Source organism: Citrus sinensis, chromosome 3 (assembly GCF_022201045.2).
Source record: "Citrus sinensis cultivar Valencia sweet orange chromosome 3, DVS_A1.0, whole genome shotgun sequence".
NCBI classification, from domain to species: domain Eukaryota; kingdom Viridiplantae; phylum Streptophyta; class Magnoliopsida; order Sapindales; family Rutaceae; genus Citrus; species Citrus sinensis.
This window is the reverse complement of record NC_068558.1, coordinates 51,004,529-51,021,226: the sequence shown is the minus strand read 5'-3', so window position 1 is coordinate 51,021,226 and position 16,698 is coordinate 51,004,529. Positions and strand designations below refer to the sequence as shown.

General features: G+C 34.6%; 4 protein-coding genes across 9 annotated transcripts; 2 read left to right on the top strand and 2 right to left on the bottom strand.

The window, feature by feature from the left end:
- Nucleotides 1–351: 351 nt before the first annotated feature.
- Nucleotides 352–5,683, bottom strand: LOC102626662 (ATP-dependent DNA helicase 2 subunit KU80). 3 transcript variants are annotated; one of them, XM_006490863.4, is made up of 13 exons: nt 5,520–5,683; nt 5,214–5,306; nt 5,086–5,137; nt 4,883–5,014; nt 3,967–4,370; nt 3,282–3,568; nt 2,975–3,170; nt 2,661–2,867; nt 2,041–2,208; nt 1,635–1,961; nt 911–1,041; nt 699–805; nt 352–604 (listed from the first exon to the last, which is right to left on the bottom strand). In XM_006490863.4, the coding sequence occupies exons 1-12, from the start codon at nt 5,532–5,534 to the stop codon at nt 742–744; spliced, it is 2,076 nt and encodes a 691-aa protein (XP_006490926.1). In that variant the 5' UTR covers nt 5,535–5,683; the 3' UTR covers nt 352–604; nt 699–741. The 3 variants fall into 3 exon arrangements, with proteins under 3 accessions (XP_006490926.1, XP_015389753.1, XP_024948340.1); XM_015534267.3 differs by having other exon boundaries at nt 352–805; XM_025092572.2 differs by having other exon boundaries at nt 352–805; nt 3,967–4,343.
- A 203-nt stretch (nt 5,684–5,886) lies between these two features.
- LOC102627225 (uncharacterized) lies at nt 5,887–7,455 on the top strand. Its single transcript, XM_006490865.3, has 7 exons — nt 5,887–6,135; nt 6,233–6,289; nt 6,356–6,481; nt 6,595–6,661; nt 6,747–6,839; nt 6,933–7,046; nt 7,135–7,455. Exons 1-7 carry the CDS (start codon nt 5,999–6,001, stop codon nt 7,186–7,188), a joined length of 648 nt encoding a protein of 215 aa, XP_006490928.1. The 5' UTR covers nt 5,887–5,998; the 3' UTR covers nt 7,189–7,455.
- A 73-nt stretch (nt 7,456–7,528) lies between these two features.
- Nucleotides 7,529–10,437, bottom strand: LOC102626953 (proteasome subunit beta type-1). The gene is made up of 7 exons (XM_052436789.1): nt 10,222–10,437; nt 10,024–10,131; nt 9,009–9,090; nt 8,545–8,674; nt 8,311–8,453; nt 8,128–8,218; nt 7,529–7,942 (listed from the first exon to the last, which is right to left on the bottom strand). Exons 1-7 carry the CDS (start codon nt 10,266–10,268, stop codon nt 7,872–7,874), a joined length of 672 nt encoding a protein of 223 aa, XP_052292749.1. The 5' UTR covers nt 10,269–10,437; the 3' UTR covers nt 7,529–7,871.
- A 2,362-nt stretch (nt 10,438–12,799) lies between these two features.
- LOC102627512 (protein cornichon homolog 4) lies at nt 12,800–16,193 on the top strand. Of its 4 annotated transcripts, none has more exons than XM_006490867.4 (5): nt 12,800–13,019; nt 13,832–14,013; nt 14,595–14,717; nt 14,798–14,865; nt 15,946–16,193. In XM_006490867.4, exons 1-4 carry the CDS (start codon nt 12,948–12,950, stop codon nt 14,829–14,831), a joined length of 411 nt encoding a protein of 136 aa, XP_006490930.1. In that variant the 5' UTR covers nt 12,800–12,947; the 3' UTR covers nt 14,832–14,865; nt 15,946–16,193. The 4 variants fall into 4 exon arrangements, with proteins under 4 accessions (XP_006490930.1, XP_052292748.1, XP_052292747.1 ...); XM_052436788.1 differs by lacking the exon at nt 15,946–16,193 and adding an exon at nt 15,592–15,928 and having other exon boundaries at nt 12,801–13,019; nt 13,826–14,013; XM_052436787.1 differs by lacking the exon at nt 15,946–16,193 and adding an exon at nt 15,086–15,572 and having other exon boundaries at nt 12,801–13,019; nt 13,826–14,013.
- The last annotated feature ends 505 nt before the right edge of the window (nt 16,194–16,698 follow it).

Genomic DNA, 16,698 nt, shown 5'->3' with positions numbered 1-16,698 from the left:
AAAAAAATAGTGAGTTCTAATAACCCCACTCATATAAGAAAAATACACACCTTAATGTAGTATAATAAAATACATTTTTTTCTTATTTCTTAAGAGTGTTTTTTTTTTAATCTTTTAGTTGAACTTTACGTTATTAAAATAAGAAATAAATTAAAAAAATAGACAAACCACACACTCTAATACAACTTATCGCTTACTTTAATAATTTTAAAAAAATTTCATTGAAATTTTATTTTAATGAAGCATAAAATTCCTCGATGGAAAATTACCATATTGTTGTCACACTTTCATATATTAAAATGCAGAAATACCGTAACATCAAATGGTTTATTAGAGAAAACGGAAGAAATATATGAATGAATGATAAGGTGTTCATATTTGATTGCACGATGCGAGGGAAAATTGGGAATAGCAAACAAAAAGAGTTCCCAAAATCTGAAGTCGTTTTTCCGTACAAGGCCTCGATCGTCCAATGAATTTTTTTTTTGGGAATTTTCACATCGTCCAAAGTTTAAAAAGTTCCATACATACATGCAAGATGCCATAGTAACAGCTAATTTCATCGAGGATCTTCCCAAAAGCCGCCTTCAAGCTGAAGCAAATTCTACATAGTAGAAGCAGCAATGACATAAATCCCCAAATTTAAAAATACTGAAACGTTTTTTACATCCATGAGGTTGACAAGAATTCACATTTACCACATATAAACAAAACGAACGCAGCAAAAAGGACGACATAACTTCAGTCCTCATGTTTTGGCTGGCTTTTCACAATAAAGCTTCCGGCTTCATCATCGGTAATGTCACTGCTCAGGAGAATAAGACAAAAACATGGAATTAAATGGCTGCTGACAGGAATGAAAACTTACTGGATGAAACTAAGCAATAGAAGAAACATAGGAATATGAAACCTGTCTACAGCTTCTGACTTGGAGATCAATGAGAGCTTTTTGGACATAAGAAAATCAAAGAAAGTGCTGAAATTTCTTTTGCGGCAGATTTTGCAAACTTTTTCCAGGACATCATTAAACTGCTTTGGTTCCTGCACAATTAAGAACCTTCTGAAGTTAACCAACGACCGCTGAAAGCTATAAACAGAAGTTAAAACTTCTTCCTTTAACACGTGGGATGACATACAATATCATTGCCTTTAGTTTCTACCATGCTAACCTGTGTTAAGTTCACAAGGCTATGGATGGAACTTTGTTCACCACTAAACAGTAGTAGGCATAACATGGAAAATTCATTTAGAAGTTGAAAAAGAGAGATGGAGAGAGAGAGAGAGAGAGAAAGAGAGAGAAGCGCGCGTGTGCGCGCGCGCGCATGTGTGTGTTCGAATGACACACTACTGAAATTAGTTTCAGCTTTCTGCTAGCTTCCAATAGATTAGAATGAAAACAGAAAAGCAGATCTGCTTCATAATAAAGTTAACTATAATTAGCAAGAAATGAAAAGAAGGTTAACATAAATACAGCAACACACACACTTAAACAAACATGGCCAAGAAAAGAAAGGATGTCAATAATTTCAAGAAGCATAACTAAAAGTGACTATAGACGACATATCATTAAGGCAAGAATTATCCCAAAAGGCAAAAGCAAACCACAGGAGAAAGAAAGAGACAGAGAGATATACTTGCTCGAGGATGCATCCCTTACGTAAAGCGACTAAAAGTTCCACTGCTTTAGGATAATTAATCCCTTCATTGGAGTTTTCCAGTAGGCCAAATATTTTATTTTTCATATCCTCAATTGCTTTATCAACCCAATCGGGGCAATCTCTTCTAGACATCATTGCTTCAAAATCTTGGATAGGGGTCAAATCGCCAATTTTGTCAACTGTAACTACAGGTTTGCTTTCCATGGAATTGACAGCTTGAGCATCAGATACACTGCCATCACCATTTGGCTCATCTGAGCCAGATGGTTTCTCTCGTAGGAATCGCCTAGTTGATTTCTTCAGCTGCAAGCAACATTGTATTGATACTTCAGCGCCTATGATAAGACTGGAATAATAAGGCAATTTTTAGTTTAAAAATGACCTTAGGATTCTCCTTGATTACAAATTGCCCACAAAATGCATCAATAGCAGACTGGCTTTCAGCAAGAAGTGTGGGATCAGGCTCAGTAATCTTCTTAAGACTATCATCAAGTGGAGGTGGAGCAGCATCTTGGTGCTCTGATTTCAACTCAAGATGATGATAGAAACGCTGACGATATACATTATCTGCTATTAGCTACAGATAACGCACAAGAGGCATGTTGTACAAAAAAATGACACTCCTTAAATAAATTTAAACACTTATGAAAGATTGTTGTGAATGCATGCAGTTCTCTCCGATCTTTTTTCCATGAACCAAGCATCACTTCAACAACAAATGATGCAAGGTCTATATAACACCATGATTTAAAATACTCCTTACACCTGTATTTTACTCCTGTACTTGTCTGCAGAATAAAACAGTTTATACACACAAAATAACTACATACTTATTTTAAACTCTGTGGACCATATTTCATAGTAGCACATAAATACGAAGTGGCACTCAAACAAATAACAGGATTTTAAATTTAAACCAGACTGCAGACAGGAACTCTTTCAAGGATTCACAATATAAGTTCACACGTCCAAAAAACCAAAATAACCACATATATTAAGTACCTCCAGGGCAGGATTTGGTGTCAATTCCGGCTGCAAAATTTCCCCTTTGCCAGATGGTGCAAGGTCAAGCATTTTAACCAGGTTATCTGCTGCTTCCTGCTGTTGCTCATTTGGCTGCCAAGACACAGGAAATTTGCTGAAAGAGGGGAATTGAAATTCTCGAACATCCTCAGCAAACGGGAGTACATTGAAGTAGAATGAATCAGGCTGCCCATAAAAATCAGAAAACATGGAAACTTTTACTAACGAAACTAGTGAGGATGTACAATAAAAAATTACAAAAGAACAGAGTGAAGCTGCATATTGAGACATACAATATTTATTTTTTCAGACACATTGGGGGTCAAGACACCAACAACAACACTCTGCTGTCCTTGTCTCCACACACAGCGCACAATTGCAACCTTGTTCATTTCCTTCATTGCTCTGGCTAAGGCAGAAACTGCAACTGTTGCCCTCGAATTGCCCGGTTCGGCAATAAAAAGGTTGACATCTTTCATGTAATAGTGTCTTTTATTAATGAAGAAGTCAGGGAAAAAAAAAAAAAACATCAGCTAAAACGTTATATTTGATAAACCAAAAGCAATCAATCCCATTCTAAGTTACAGAAAATGTTTTTACCGCAATATGTTTGAAGCATCAGTAAATCCAAGAAGCTTCACACTCTTTTCTGGTTTGAACTTGACAGCCTCCCATTCAGCGGAAGATATAGGAACTACTTGAGGTCCATAGCGATAACCTTTAATTCTTTGCTCAGGGGGTACAACTTTACTAGGATCTTCAACACTTTTGTATTCGTAATCCACCTTGACTTCATGTGTGGCAAATTTATCAGTTGAAGGTGCTTTATCAGAATATTTCTTCAGGGTGGGAAACTTCTCCTCTCCCGTCTTTTTGTAAACCCATACCTACTTATAATTTACAATAAAGTGAATTGCAATATTTATTAATGAGAAAAATGAACATAAAATTAGTAACACAAACTTGTGAGAGTTACATGCAGTATAAGAAAAATAAAAACTTGTGACATTTATAGTGAAAAGAAGAATAGGAGGTTAGCTGATTAAGTTATGGACTTAGTGAAAGATAAGTCCCACATCAAATTACTGAGAGATCTAAAAGTAACTATCCAGTAACCTAGATATTAGCTTTGATTTCAAGCATCAACCTAGTAGCTTTTGCAACTTGAAATTTAGAAAAAGAAATTAATAAATGAATAAAAGACACTGACGCAGCGTGAACAAAGGAAAAACCATAACTCTTCTGAATGAAAGCATGCAACAGTTTACATTTATGAAAACCTCACCTTAATCTTCATTTTTTCGCTGAGTTCAAGGTCACCTCTGAATATTGTGACAGGAGATATATCTCGAGTTTTACGTGCACCTCGTAATGAAGTTGTACTATCAACAAACAATGTCTTTGCGCTCGATTTCTTTGAAAAAATATTCAATAGATTATCATTCTCAATTATTACTCTCATATGCGGTTCTCCACTTAAACTTGCTCGCACAACAATATTTTTCATTCTCAAGCCGAAAGCAACCATTTGTCTGGCAATGGTGCTGACTTGATCTTCTTTGGTTCCCACATCTGGATCTTTAAGAGGACATAGTGCATCTGTTATCAGACAGAGATGCTTCTTTCCTTTATATGTTTCTCCATACTTCTTTATTAGCATATCTACCCCGACAACAATTGCATCGAGAACTACTAAAGTTAAGGCACTGCACAAGTGAGAATAAGCAGCATCTGATCTAGCAATATCATTCCTCAACAGACTCAAATGAAACATATAAACAAAATAGAGAGAATATCATAATGTAACATGTGATCTTCATCAATGTTAAAAATGTAAATTTAAAGAAGAAAATATACTCCATAGAAAAGGTCCTATGCTTTTTTTGAGCATGGGGATCAAATTTGTTTACATAACATATAAGAATATTTGTAGATAGCTATATATTTACACAAGAGAGTATAAAAAAAGGTGAGCATATAATCATCTATAAACATGGCCCAAAACAGTAACAAAAAATACAGTTTCCAGAGGCCAATAAATTTCTAAAAGGTAAGTCTATGTTTGACATCAAGGAACCTTGGGATCAAAATATTGGAAAGAAAACGTATGCCAAGATGACAATCACAGCAACAATGATTTCGTGTAGTAAGCAGGGCATGAATTTTCAAAATAGAAAACAGCCTATGAAAAGAGTGGATACAATCCCCAGCACAAGTTCCTTGAGGCAGATGTTTTAAAGATTGGACAAGGTGTCCATCAACAACTTTGATATCTTGCAAAACCTTAACATGTTCATATCCACCCACTTCCTTAGTCAGCTCATTTTCAGTTTCTGGGGAATCCAAGAGAAGGTAAATAAGCAATGTTTGCTAAACAAATTACTGTGCAAAGGCTCACGCCTACCTTCAGTTCCAAATAAAATAACTCCAACTTCATGATTTTTTCCATAAATCAGCTGTATATACATAAATTGACAAGGAGTTAGAGCAGTCCTCATAAAGAAGGAATTAAAAAAGCACAAAAGATTTTACCTTCTTTTGTATGAGCCTAGAGCAGAGTTTTTCAACGTCTGGAAGAACACTGTGCATGGAAGGACTGACATCAAGTAACAATAACAATGCTTCCTGTTCTTGGACGTGTATCCAAAAAATGGGGATAAATTTTAGGAGTCAAAAAGAATTTCACCAATATGAAACCATAAAAATCACAAAACAATGCTTCCTGTTTAACATTTCAATCAGTTTACAGTAAAACCCTAAAACCTAGCATATTTGCATAATAAAATTAGAAATATTAGAAAGAAAATGAAGAAAATCAAGATACGAGTGAAACTGTACCCTGGTTCGAGCCATTAAAGAGTAGACTGATTGTGTGCTGAAAGAAATAAAGCTTGTCACGGAAGCTGTCACCGAGGCTGTGATTGTGACTGATGAAAAGGAGGAATGGGATTCAGACGGTTTTAAAAAATAAACATAAAAAAAAAAGCGAAAATGTTATTTATTCTCCCGCCTCGGCTTGAGAAGTTTGTAAAATTATAAAATGGCCACAGAACTTGGAAGTGTTTTTATTTGACCACCAAGTATCGACATACCATCGCCGTAATTAATTGCGAAAGTAAGGGTAAAAGAAGAAAGAGCTGGCTCATTTTTCATGTTTTAATTTTTATGGTTGTCAAAAGTCAAAACGCGGCGCCAAATTCTGAGAATATGCGCATGCGCTGGTCTCTTCTCTCTTCCCTCGTCCAGAATCCGGATGAGCCCATAAAAGGCTCGAGAGTAGAGTGCGTCACAAAATAGTTGGGCTTCGACAGATAAAAATGGCTTTAATGGCGAGTTCTAACGGATACTGCTACTATAACTACAAGAAGAAGTACAACAAACGCTACAACTGTTCCACTGTTCCCCGTATTACCCTTTCTCAGTCTCAGGAGCCCAGAGACCAAACCAGTCGAAGGTAAGTACACAGCAGACTCTTTCTAAACTAATTTCTATGGTTTATGTGTAACGCAAATTGAATTTCTTAGGCAAATTATTATTTTGTTAATTTGAAGGGAAATAATACTGAGGAGCAGTGAAGTAGCAGTAATCGGGGCCATTTTCAATCTCAGGTACAAACTTTACTTGTCTAGTGTCTCCAAATTCGGAAGTTGAATTCAGTACGGTTTTGTGTGCAGCGGAAAAAAGCCCGAGTACTTGGGAGTTCAGAAAAATCAACAAGCATTGGCACTGTGCCCAGCTACCAAGAACTGTATTTCTACTGCTGAGAATATCAGTGATCTCACTCACTATGCACCTCCTTGGTAAAGCCAACCTTTCCCCCACTTTTCTTCCTAAATTTTTATTGTGGAGGGTGTGGCCAATGGTCAATAGTGAAGCACGTGAAAAAGGTTTGCGTTTTTTTTTTTTTTTTCAGGAACTACAATCGTGGTAGGAAAAAGCCTGTTAGCAGAGAAGTTGCAATGGAAGAGCTCCTTCAAGTGGTAAATTATGAAACATTTCCTAGCAATCCTATCCATCAAGTCAATTGGCTGACACCAATAATAATGATGCATGTGTATCGTGCAGATTAAATCAACAAAACCAGACAGATTTACCCCACGCCTTGTGGAAAAGAAAGATGATTATGTGCATGTGGAGTATGAAAGCCCAGTCCTGGGGGTAGGTTTAGCTCATCATACATTTGTGCAACTCTTTTTTCACCAAGCCTAGTGGTATAGAATGGCTGACTGAGTGAATATCTGTCTTCAATAGCTTGTGGATGATGTTGAGTTCTGGTTTCCTCCTGAGAGAGATTCCATTGTTGAATATAGATCTGCTTCGCGTCTCGGAAACTTTGATTTTGATGCCAATAGAAAGAGAATCAAGGTAAAGCTTTTTTACATAATCTCACATTACCGTCTTTGCAGTAAGCAAACTCATCTAACTATTAACTGATGCCTGATATTCATTGCAGGCACTGCGATTAGCATTAGAGAAGAAAGGATGGGCTTCTGTAGACTCCTTTTGAGGGGCATATTCAACGAATTTTATCAAGATTAGGACAAATGGTATACATTTCAATCAGGGTTAGAGAAAGAGTGCAAAGGATTGACCTGTTCCAATACAGATTCTCTACTCTGCTAAAATCAAAATGTTTATTCACAAGAAAATGTGCACAATAGAATAGGAAGTGCCATTATTGTTTTGCAATTTGACATACGTATTCAGAACAGGGAGATATGAAATGGACGATTTACCTCATTGTTCAACATTTATGAAAGATGTTATTCTCAAATAGCCTCCTGTTACCAGGAAAGAGCCATCAAGTTTCATCAACTATAAAACTCATAAAATTATGGCCATATCACTTGCCTGAAACTTGCAATCCTTAACTGAAACTGGAGCGCTGCTATCATTTGTTGAAATACAGAGCAAATATAACATCAAAATATAGATGCACACCAGATGTAATTTGAATACCAAATATACAATTTATCCTCAACGACAATAACACCAGATCTAATGTTAGAGTAGAAGAAACTAATGTCTCCTATTGGCATCATCACCGCAACATATCCACTAGCAAGGAAAGACATATCAAACTGGATTCATATCAAAATGTGAAACCATGACAACATAAGAACACTGAAATTTTGCTCGTGGCAGCTCCACCCACTTCAGCTTGACGAGCGTGGCATGATGCCAAAGAGATTAATCCTTCCTCAGTTCCATGTATTCACGATGAATACCACCTTTGTTTAGGACAACAATTTCAAGTTTGTCTCCCTGTTAAAAACATTGAAGGACATGTTAGAAAAAGAAAAAAAATGGACTTTATGTACAAGGAATTGAGTCGTGTACCATGAACAAGAACTTAGTTTCACCATAGTTGCATTTTCACAGTAACAAAAAAGCCATCACATAAAGCAGAAAAAGAGAGGGGGGGGGGGTGGGGGGGGAAGGGAACTTGCCGTGTATATGTCTCTCTCAGTTGCTGATGCAAAACAAGTTTTGACCAAATCAACTGCTTCAGCCTCTGAAAGAGGAGTAACAGCATCCTGCAGAGAGCACAAATTTTCAATCAGAAACATATTAGAATAAAAGCACTGAAGCATCATACATGATGTTAAATATCTGAACTCAAGCCTACCTGGGCAGGCAGTAGGAGAGGACTGGGAGACTTTAGTTGGTTATCCAGGAATGGCATGATGAGCGTGGACCCAGAACCTTGGGAGCTATATCCAACCCTCTCATAGGAACCAACAGCATCATATGTGTAGACACAACCCTTCCCTGAAGTGGAACAAGAACAAAAAATTGACAATAACTAAGAAAGGAAAAAAAAAACTTAAAAGCTGGCAATGGGAGTTTGAAAAATCTTTACCTTCATTGTCAAGCCCACCCAAGACATTAAATGAATAGTAAGGAAAGAAACGCTTGTAGTACAGGGTGTTGGAGAGTAGTTGAGCCATTCCAGGGCAGCTCATTTGCTTGTTGTGCTGATGCTGATAGATCTGTTTTTGAACAATGCACAGAAAACAAGATTAGAGGCATTATGCCAGCATACCAATGCAAAAGAGAAGAAAGGGGGGAAAAAATCAAAATAGCTTTCCTTTCCCATAAAACAAAACACCTGCTCCCTTTGTTTTAGAGTTGGCATATTTAAAGAATTTTTTCCTTCTTCGAATCGGCATATTTAAGAGATTTAAACCACAGATACTATGTCTGTAACAAGTTCACATGCAAGATAGTAACATTTACCCACAAACATGACTACTCAACAAAGTGCTTCTACTGAAGAAAATTAGAAAAAGAACACCACTCAGCCAGACGTTTTCGGAACCTTACCAAGTGCCTTGCTGCCAAGAGTTTTTGTAAGGCTTTCACATCAGCTTGAAAACCAGAAGAGGCCATAACACATTTGTCTGCCCTGCAAGAGGTTAAAATATAAAAGAAAGAACCCATTATTCAGACTTAGATGAAAATGTTTTGCCAACAACCTCTCGCCAACCGTAAAGTTTCCAACAACATGAGAAACAAAAGAATAAGGGATGCCAACCCTAAGTCAACAAACACAGTGCAGCACGAGAGCCAAACATTATAAGCAAAATAAAGGTTGAATACATGAAATAAATAAATTTCCTTCTTTTAGCTCCCATATGAGTTTTGAAGCAACTAGCAGTTTGATGACCTAGGGAAGAATTGATTTGTCTGCTTTGACTTGTGCTTTGGCTTCCTAGAAAATCAAAATGTTGTTCAATTGCAGTTTTCCTCTCATACCTAAAAGCCTAGGATCGGTATCCAATAGTCTACTCATAATACAAGCCAACGAATTATGGAAACTCCACATTGCAATTAGTCCATAAGCCAAAACACAAGTCAAAGTGAACACATCAATTCTTCACCAGGTCATCAAACTGCTGGATTACTTCAAACCTGGAACAGACATCCAACATCTGCCAGAAGCCATACCCTCTAAACTCACAGCCTATAATATTTGAATTTATAGAATGCAGTCCGTCTCATAGCTCAATATATTGAATCTAAAACTACCTCACAAATTAAGAATCATATGCCTGAGATAATGTGCCTCTGAGTTATTTATCCACTATATGATTCTTTGATGAAATTGACTATATAATTATCAAAAATGCAGATTTCAATAATTTCCCACATCTTTTGCATATATAATCCTAAAAACTGGGCCAAGGCAGGCATCGGTAAAACCCTAATAACTGAAGCTCGAAGCAAAATTTTAGCAAACTCGACCTTAATCACTAATAAGACTGAATGCATATAAGACACGAAAACAAGATGAAATTAATAAAACGAACGAAAGAGATACTGATGAAGGCGCGCTTACAGTTTACAGATTTTGGAGTAATCGCGAGTGAGGATACTGTAACCGGTTGACATTCGAGTGTCGGCAGCGATTACACAGTAATCAGCTCCAGCAATCGCAACACAAGTTCTGCAAAACGCATAAACAATATGATCGGACAAGTTTTAAACCTAGATGTATATGTAGATGTATATGTAAATGCATGAACAAAGACGCTACCCTCCATTGTTGTCGTATGGAGACCATGCAGGATGCTGCTTCGTCATGATGAATTGTGATCAATTAGGGTTTGAAATTTGGATAATATGAATTTGGGTTCGTTTTCAGTGTTTTAGATCTAAGAGTGGCTTTGAGAACAAGAAACGAGAGCTGTAAACTAACGTAGTTTTTGGGTGAGAGTATGATAGTAAGTTTCTATTTGAGGCTCTGTTGGACATAGTTTTTCGATAGGCTTTATTTAACTAAAAATTTTGTTAGTAAAATTTTTATAAATAGAAATTTTATTTAAAAATTTTAAATTATTTAATTATTAATGAAAAATTTTATTTAAACACTTATAACCATTAAATAAATCATATCAAACAAACACTTAATCACTTGAAGAATGACTTTGAGAAAATTTTTATGTTGCACTTGATTGGAATATATTAAATTAAATTATATTGTATTGAACTGGACTTAGTACATCGGATTAAATTATATTATATTGCAATAGACTAATAATATTTATTAGGAGAGGACTACCTTATAATTGCTGTAAAGTATATTCTCTCACATAAACACTACTTGATACTATTAATATTGTTCATGTGAAAGGACTTCTACCCCACAACAGCTATAAAGTAGCAGTCTCCTATTTGTTATTGTCTCATATCTTATGTAATATAAGTTTAGATTCGACTAATTGAACATAAGTTTGGATGGAGATAAGAAAATTTTCCCACAAAAGATTGCATCTTATCTTTTTATTTACAACTTGAATTCAAGTAACCGTGGGTTCAAAATATATTCATAGCTAGTTGATTTGCACACTGGAGGCATTAAAAAAAAATGTAAAAAAGAAGGTAGGAAGATGAGTAAAAGTTGGAATTATTTATTTGAGTTTCTTATCTTTCCTAATATTTGAACTCAAATAACCAAATAAAAAACTACATGAAAACCACCGCTGAGGACAACTCAAGTAAATTGAATTAATATAGAAGAAAATAAAATATACTAATATTAACAATTAAAAGATTTTAAAATTATTCTATATATTTTAATGAATGAATAAATAAATATTTTATGTAAATTTTATGCGTGACATATCAGTATAATATCCATCACACAGATTATATGAGGTAAAAATTATTTAACATGTATGATTTGCTGCTTATTTATTCATTATCATAGATAGTTTGTCGTTGAATATTTAGTCCGGAATAAAATACATATGACATGTCTTTAATAAATTCATCATATGGATGACCTGACATATAATTTATGGGAATTGTATGATTTGTCGTATAAAGCTTCTACACATAAATGACATGTTGTAAAACTATTTATTTAAGTTCAATTATTATTTATTGATAAAAAAAATTTATGCTATCAATGAAAATAAAATTATTTTTATTTACTATTTACTATTTAAATTGTTAGCTAAATAACAAAAATAACCGAATATCTAAATTTTATTTCAAATTGATATCATAATTTAATTATAACATATTTTGTTATCCTATATATCCCTATATGATAAAAGTTTTGTCTATATCTTTCTTATTGAAGTGTGGATCATTTCATTTATAGAAAATTTTCAAAATTTCCCCCCTAAATATTGGTAAGAAACACTTACACCCAAATTCAAATGGGCTATGACACATGTTCCTTCAAATTTAGAAATGTGACCCTTTTACATTAATATCAGGGATCAGGCTACGGTGCAACAGTGGCACCGTGCCACAGTTGCACCTAGCCGTTGGATGCAGTTGGATTGGTTGGATCCACTGACATCCAACTGCATCCAACGACTAGGTGCAACTGTGGCACGGTGCCACTGTTGCACCTAAGGGGAATCCTAACATCAGTTGATATATTATGTTAAATTACAGTAAAAAAAAATTCATAAACACCTCTAGTTAATTAAAGTTATTTTACAAACCCTTAATATCTATTGAATTGAAATATTCTTTGTGTGATAAGACAATTTTTTTATTATTTAGAATTTTGGTGAAACATAAGGTATTTGTATATTGGATTTTCTTATAAAATGAAAACACCATATATTTTTATTTTAATTGGCGGCAATTTATGTTTTTATTAATTAACGGTAATTAATTTTTTTCCCCAGTTGGCAACAATTAAGATTTTTCTCTATTAGCCAGAATTAGGTTGTGCTTAGTTTTTTTTAAAAAATATATTTGCAGCTAATTACAAATGTATTCTTAGAATTTTTTTTTTTCTCAGATATCAAAAAAGTTATGTTGTAGAGTCTTATTAATGAGTTTGAGTTGGCACCACATGATTATTTGCTTAATAATTATATCATAACTAAGTAAATGGGTCAAAATTTAAATTCTAACCTGACATTAAAACAATGAAATTGACCTAAATCTAATTTATTTAATAATCATATTAAATTTAACAATCTAAATTTATTTATTCATTTCATATTCGGTTCGAGTGAATGGATGTTATCAAATTTTACTAACTCTTAACTGGTAGTACCACTCAAAGAAAAATGACAGATGGCCACAAATAATCGACCCAATCTAACTCACAGATATTTAATGTCAAAAATAATCCCTAAACGACATAAATAAATAAATGAATAAATAACCACAGTCGACGAAGACGAACGCACATTATCGCAGCGTATGTAATGTATATATTTGATTAGAAGCAGCAGGTGTGGCAAAATAACAAAGCCTGAGCAGAGATTCAGAGTGAAGCAAGGAGAGGCCATGGAAGATCTACTTGGCTGGTTCTTGGTCTTCATCTTCCTTATATCTCTGCTTGGCATTCTCAGTTACCAGGTCATTTCTCTATTCTCTTCTATTTCTCCACTAAACAATTTTGTTTTCGCATATATATTACAAGGACAATACTAGCTCAAGCTCCTACTTCTAGAACTCAAGTTACAAAAACCTAGATGCTTGCACCAACTAATTTTACCAAAATGGCCATCGATCGTCACCAACTGCTAATTTACCGCTCTTCTTTCTTTCTTTTTTCTCCAGAATATCAGCCACTAATTTTCTGTAATTCGAACTTTATATTTGTCGATGATTTGCTACCGCGTGTACATAACCAGCATCGTCGTTCCGGCATGCAATAGAAACTTTGTTGTTTTACTGAAGTCAAATTCCTAGAATTTAATAAGCTTTGTAAATTCCTTAAATTAGAGAGAATTTGTTGAAATATGCAATTTAATTTGTACAAGCTGGTTTTCAAAAATGAAAAATAAATATAAATATGAATTCGGTAATCTCTGACGATTTTTTATCTTTGTTTTTATTTGTTTCCTTTATACCTGGCCTGCTGCTAATCACCAGCATCGTGTTCTGGCGTGCGGCAGATACTTTGTTGTTTTACTGAATTTTTTTTTAAATTTAATAAGACTTTGTAAATTCATTAAATTCGAGGGACTTGATTGAAATATGCCATATAGTTTATATAATCTTTTCTTTCTTAATTTTTATTTTATTTTATTCGGTAATCTATGATAATATATATGGGAGCCGTTTAATGTATTAATTTAATTTTGACCTAGTACAAACCAGAAGGCATATTTATTCAGAGCAGTTATTAATGGCAGTGATCTCACATTCTGATGGTTTAGTTGCAGTTGATGTACTTGACTGACCTCGAGGGTGACTACATTAACCCGTATGATTCGGCTGCTCAGATAAACATGCTAGTATTCCCGGAGTTTTTTACTCAAGGAACCTTATGCATCCTCTTTCTTATAACAGAGCATTGGTTTATGTTCCTTTTGAGTCTACCGTACCTGTACTTCAATGTCAGATTGTAAGTTTCTTTTTGCACTAATTTTTTGCGTCAATGTTTTGCTGGACATCATATTTTGCTGCTGTTACTGGTTCATGATTGGCATGGACCTCCTGTGCAAAAACTTTGCATTTTCAATAGGTAAAAGAGATGAAAGAATTTGGAGAAGGGCCAGAAAATTTGCTTATTTAGCATCTACAGACACTAGGAGGAAAAAGTGTGGGGAAAAATTCATTGACCATATTTAGGCCAGGGGTGGATTTATAGTAGTTGTACTTGTACTGGTTTTAAACTCTTTAACAGTTTGAGACACAGAGATAATAATCGGGCGGCAATTATGTAATGTTTGTTTCATGTTGCTGTCATATTGAAAGCAAAATGAAGTATAGGAAATGACTTTAGGACGCAATGAAACACAAACCGGTTTTATTGTGAACCTAAAAACGCACAATCTTATAATTCATTTCCAATATGATTATGGAAGATTTTCTTTAGATGGAAGTGATATGACTTGAATGGATAAGCATTTTTCTTATTCACTGAAGCTCTATGTTTCTGACCTGTAGTGCATGTCTAATGTGATTTATAATTCCATAATCTAGGTATACGAGGAGACAGCACTTGGTGGATGTAACTGAGATCTATAGCCAGCTGACCTGGGAAAAGCATCTAAGGCTTTATAAGCTTTGCTATCTTATAATCCTCCTCGTCCTTTGTATATTCTGGTATTGTGGCAGCAGATGTTTTGATACCCTTCATGAATCACTCTTTGGACTTTGTGAAGTAACTTTCAAATATGTTATAGGTTACTTTGGACTGTTGGAAGAGATAAGCATTGACCAGGCATCAGTGCTCCCTACAAGTTTGCTCACAGTAAGTATATTTAGATTGCTCTTTTATTTGCCAGTGTTCGAGCACTATAATGAAGATGTATTGTTTTATGTCATTTTCAAAATTTTTCTGTCTACTAGCATGCAGAAACCTGTCCATTCATTGGATTGATTAATAAAAGAATAGTCAGTCTTCATTTCATAACAGTAGTACGTTAATGCATAATTGAGTGCATCACTATGTTTATTGGTAAATGTCAAAGGCACTTACGAACCAGGACATAGAATATGGAGCAATCGGATAAAGGCTAATTAGAGTTGGTGAAATGTGTTCAAAGTGTTTGGATGAGTATACTGAATCCGGTGAATGGTTTAAGTCACTCTGTGTTGATACTAGTGATGGATGAGGCAGTTGAAATGGTGGCAGCATTATGAGATAATGATGTTCTGTGAGGATGTTGAATTATCTGAAAATGGAGTTGAAGAGGTGGCCACTGTTCAGATGGCATTTTTGGGGGGACAGTTGCAGGAGCATATCCTGATTCTTTATGGGCAGGGTCTTTATGCTGGCCATCTGAGATGCTCAAAGTATATGGGATAATTAGTATGCATGCACAAAGATATTATACACTTAAATCGGTTCTCGGGGAATAAATATTGTTGTTGACTGAAGTTGGAATGGCAGTACTGGTTGGCTCAGCTGTAGATTTTTGATAAGCTATTTAATGCCAGTTTTCTTGTTAATCAAAATTAACTTGTATTGCTCTAGTCTGCAGGTTAATCTGAAACTATATGGTGCATCAGAGATTGTCACGTTATTGAGTCTCATCATTTGCAAATTGTACTCTTCTTTTTTCCCTGAATTTAGAGGCAATCAGAATCTTGCTGATAGAATAAATATAGCACCATCTTTAAATCTTTGTATCTTTACACAAGCCTATTTATACAAAATGGTGAAGTGCGTGCAAACCCGTACTGGCTCCTGTGATCATACTAGAAACAATCAGAATAGTAATGAAGGCAATCAGAAACAAACAAGTTTCTCAATATTTATGCATTAAAAATGGAATCATATCATAGCTGAAGGTCTTTTCCTGCTGTTGCTGATTGCCATTTTTTCCAGGTTTTTCTTGTGGGAGTGCTGAGATTCTAACCGTGGGGACCGGAATTTGGGGGATTTTGCAAATTTAATCAATAGTCAATTCAAGTTGCATCGCTGTATCATAGTGTTGGTAGAATCATTTATACACTCTTTCTGAGTAGCTCATGTTAATATGTTTGCTATTCAGTGTTTACTGATGAGTAGTTTACTTGTTCCTTTCAAATTCTTGTGCCGTGGAGTTTAATGATCTAAAAAGTACATTTCCATTATGGGTAATTTTTAAAAACCTCCCCTGAGGTTTGGGCTTGTTGCAAGTAGATTGCGAGAATTTGTTTATTTGTAAAAAATCTCCTACCGTCAGTTAACTTTAACATTGACCGTTAGTTGACTGTGCAAAGACAATATTACTCTTAACAACAGTTTGTAGATGGAAATAACTAAAAAAAAATTAAAATTGACCGTTAGTTTACCCTCTTTAAATTATTGATATTTTTTTAAAGTTCCTACAAGAAAGATAAAATTAAAAATTTTAAAAATCATCTTTAAATTATTGATATTTTCTTAAAATTCCTACAAAAAAGATAAAATTAAAAACTTGAAAATGAAATAATTATAATCTTTACCTATGATATTGTAAATCTTTGGAATTGACAATGATAAAATTGTCAAAGTTCCTACAAGAAAGATAAAATTAAAAATTTGAAAAATCCTCTTTAAATTATTGATATTTTCTTAAAGTTTCTACAAAAAAGATAAAATTAAAAACTTGAAAAT

Excerpts from the sequence above, each read along its gene's own strand:
- LOC102626662 (XM_015534267.3), bottom strand. Across the intron at positions 5,015-5,085 it reads TATTTTATTTGGAACTGAAG|AAACTGAAAATGAGCTGACT; the intron begins GTAGGCGTGAGC and ends TGGATTCCCCAG. Across the intron at positions 4,371-4,882 it reads AGGAACTTGTGCTGGGGATT|TTCTCGATGCAATTGTTGTC; the intron begins GTATCCACTCTT and ends TAACTTTAGTAG.
- LOC102627225 (XM_006490865.3), top strand. The coding sequence starts at position 5,999 with ATGGCTTTAATGGCGAGTTCTAACGGATACTGCTACTATAACTACAAG. Across the intron at positions 6,136-6,232 it reads AGAGACCAAACCAGTCGAAG|GGAAATAATACTGAGGAGCA; the intron begins GTAAGTACACAG and ends GTTAATTTGAAG. Across the intron at positions 6,662-6,746 it reads TGGAAGAGCTCCTTCAAGTG|ATTAAATCAACAAAACCAGA; the intron begins GTAAATTATGAA and ends TGTATCGTGCAG.
- LOC102626953 (XM_052436789.1), bottom strand. The coding sequence starts at position 10,268 with ATGACGAAGCAGCATCCTGCATGGTCTCCATACGACAACAATGGAGG. Across the intron at positions 9,091-10,023 it reads TACTCCAAAATCTGTAAACT|GGCAGACAAATGTGTTATGG; the intron begins GTAAGCGCGCCT and ends AACCTCTTGCAG. Across the intron at positions 8,454-8,544 it reads GGGTGGGCTTGACAATGAAG|GGAAGGGTTGTGTCTACACA; the intron begins GTAAAGATTTTT and ends GTTCCACTTCAG.
- LOC102627512 (XM_006490866.4), top strand. The coding sequence starts at position 12,948 with ATGGAAGATCTACTTGGCTGGTTCTTGGTCTTCATCTTCCTTATATCT. Across the intron at positions 13,020-13,825 it reads TTGGCATTCTCAGTTACCAG|TTGCAGTTGATGTACTTGAC; the intron begins GTCATTTCTCTA and ends CTGATGGTTTAG. Across the intron at positions 14,014-14,594 it reads CTGTACTTCAATGTCAGATT|GTATACGAGGAGACAGCACT; the intron begins GTAAGTTTCTTT and ends TCCATAATCTAG.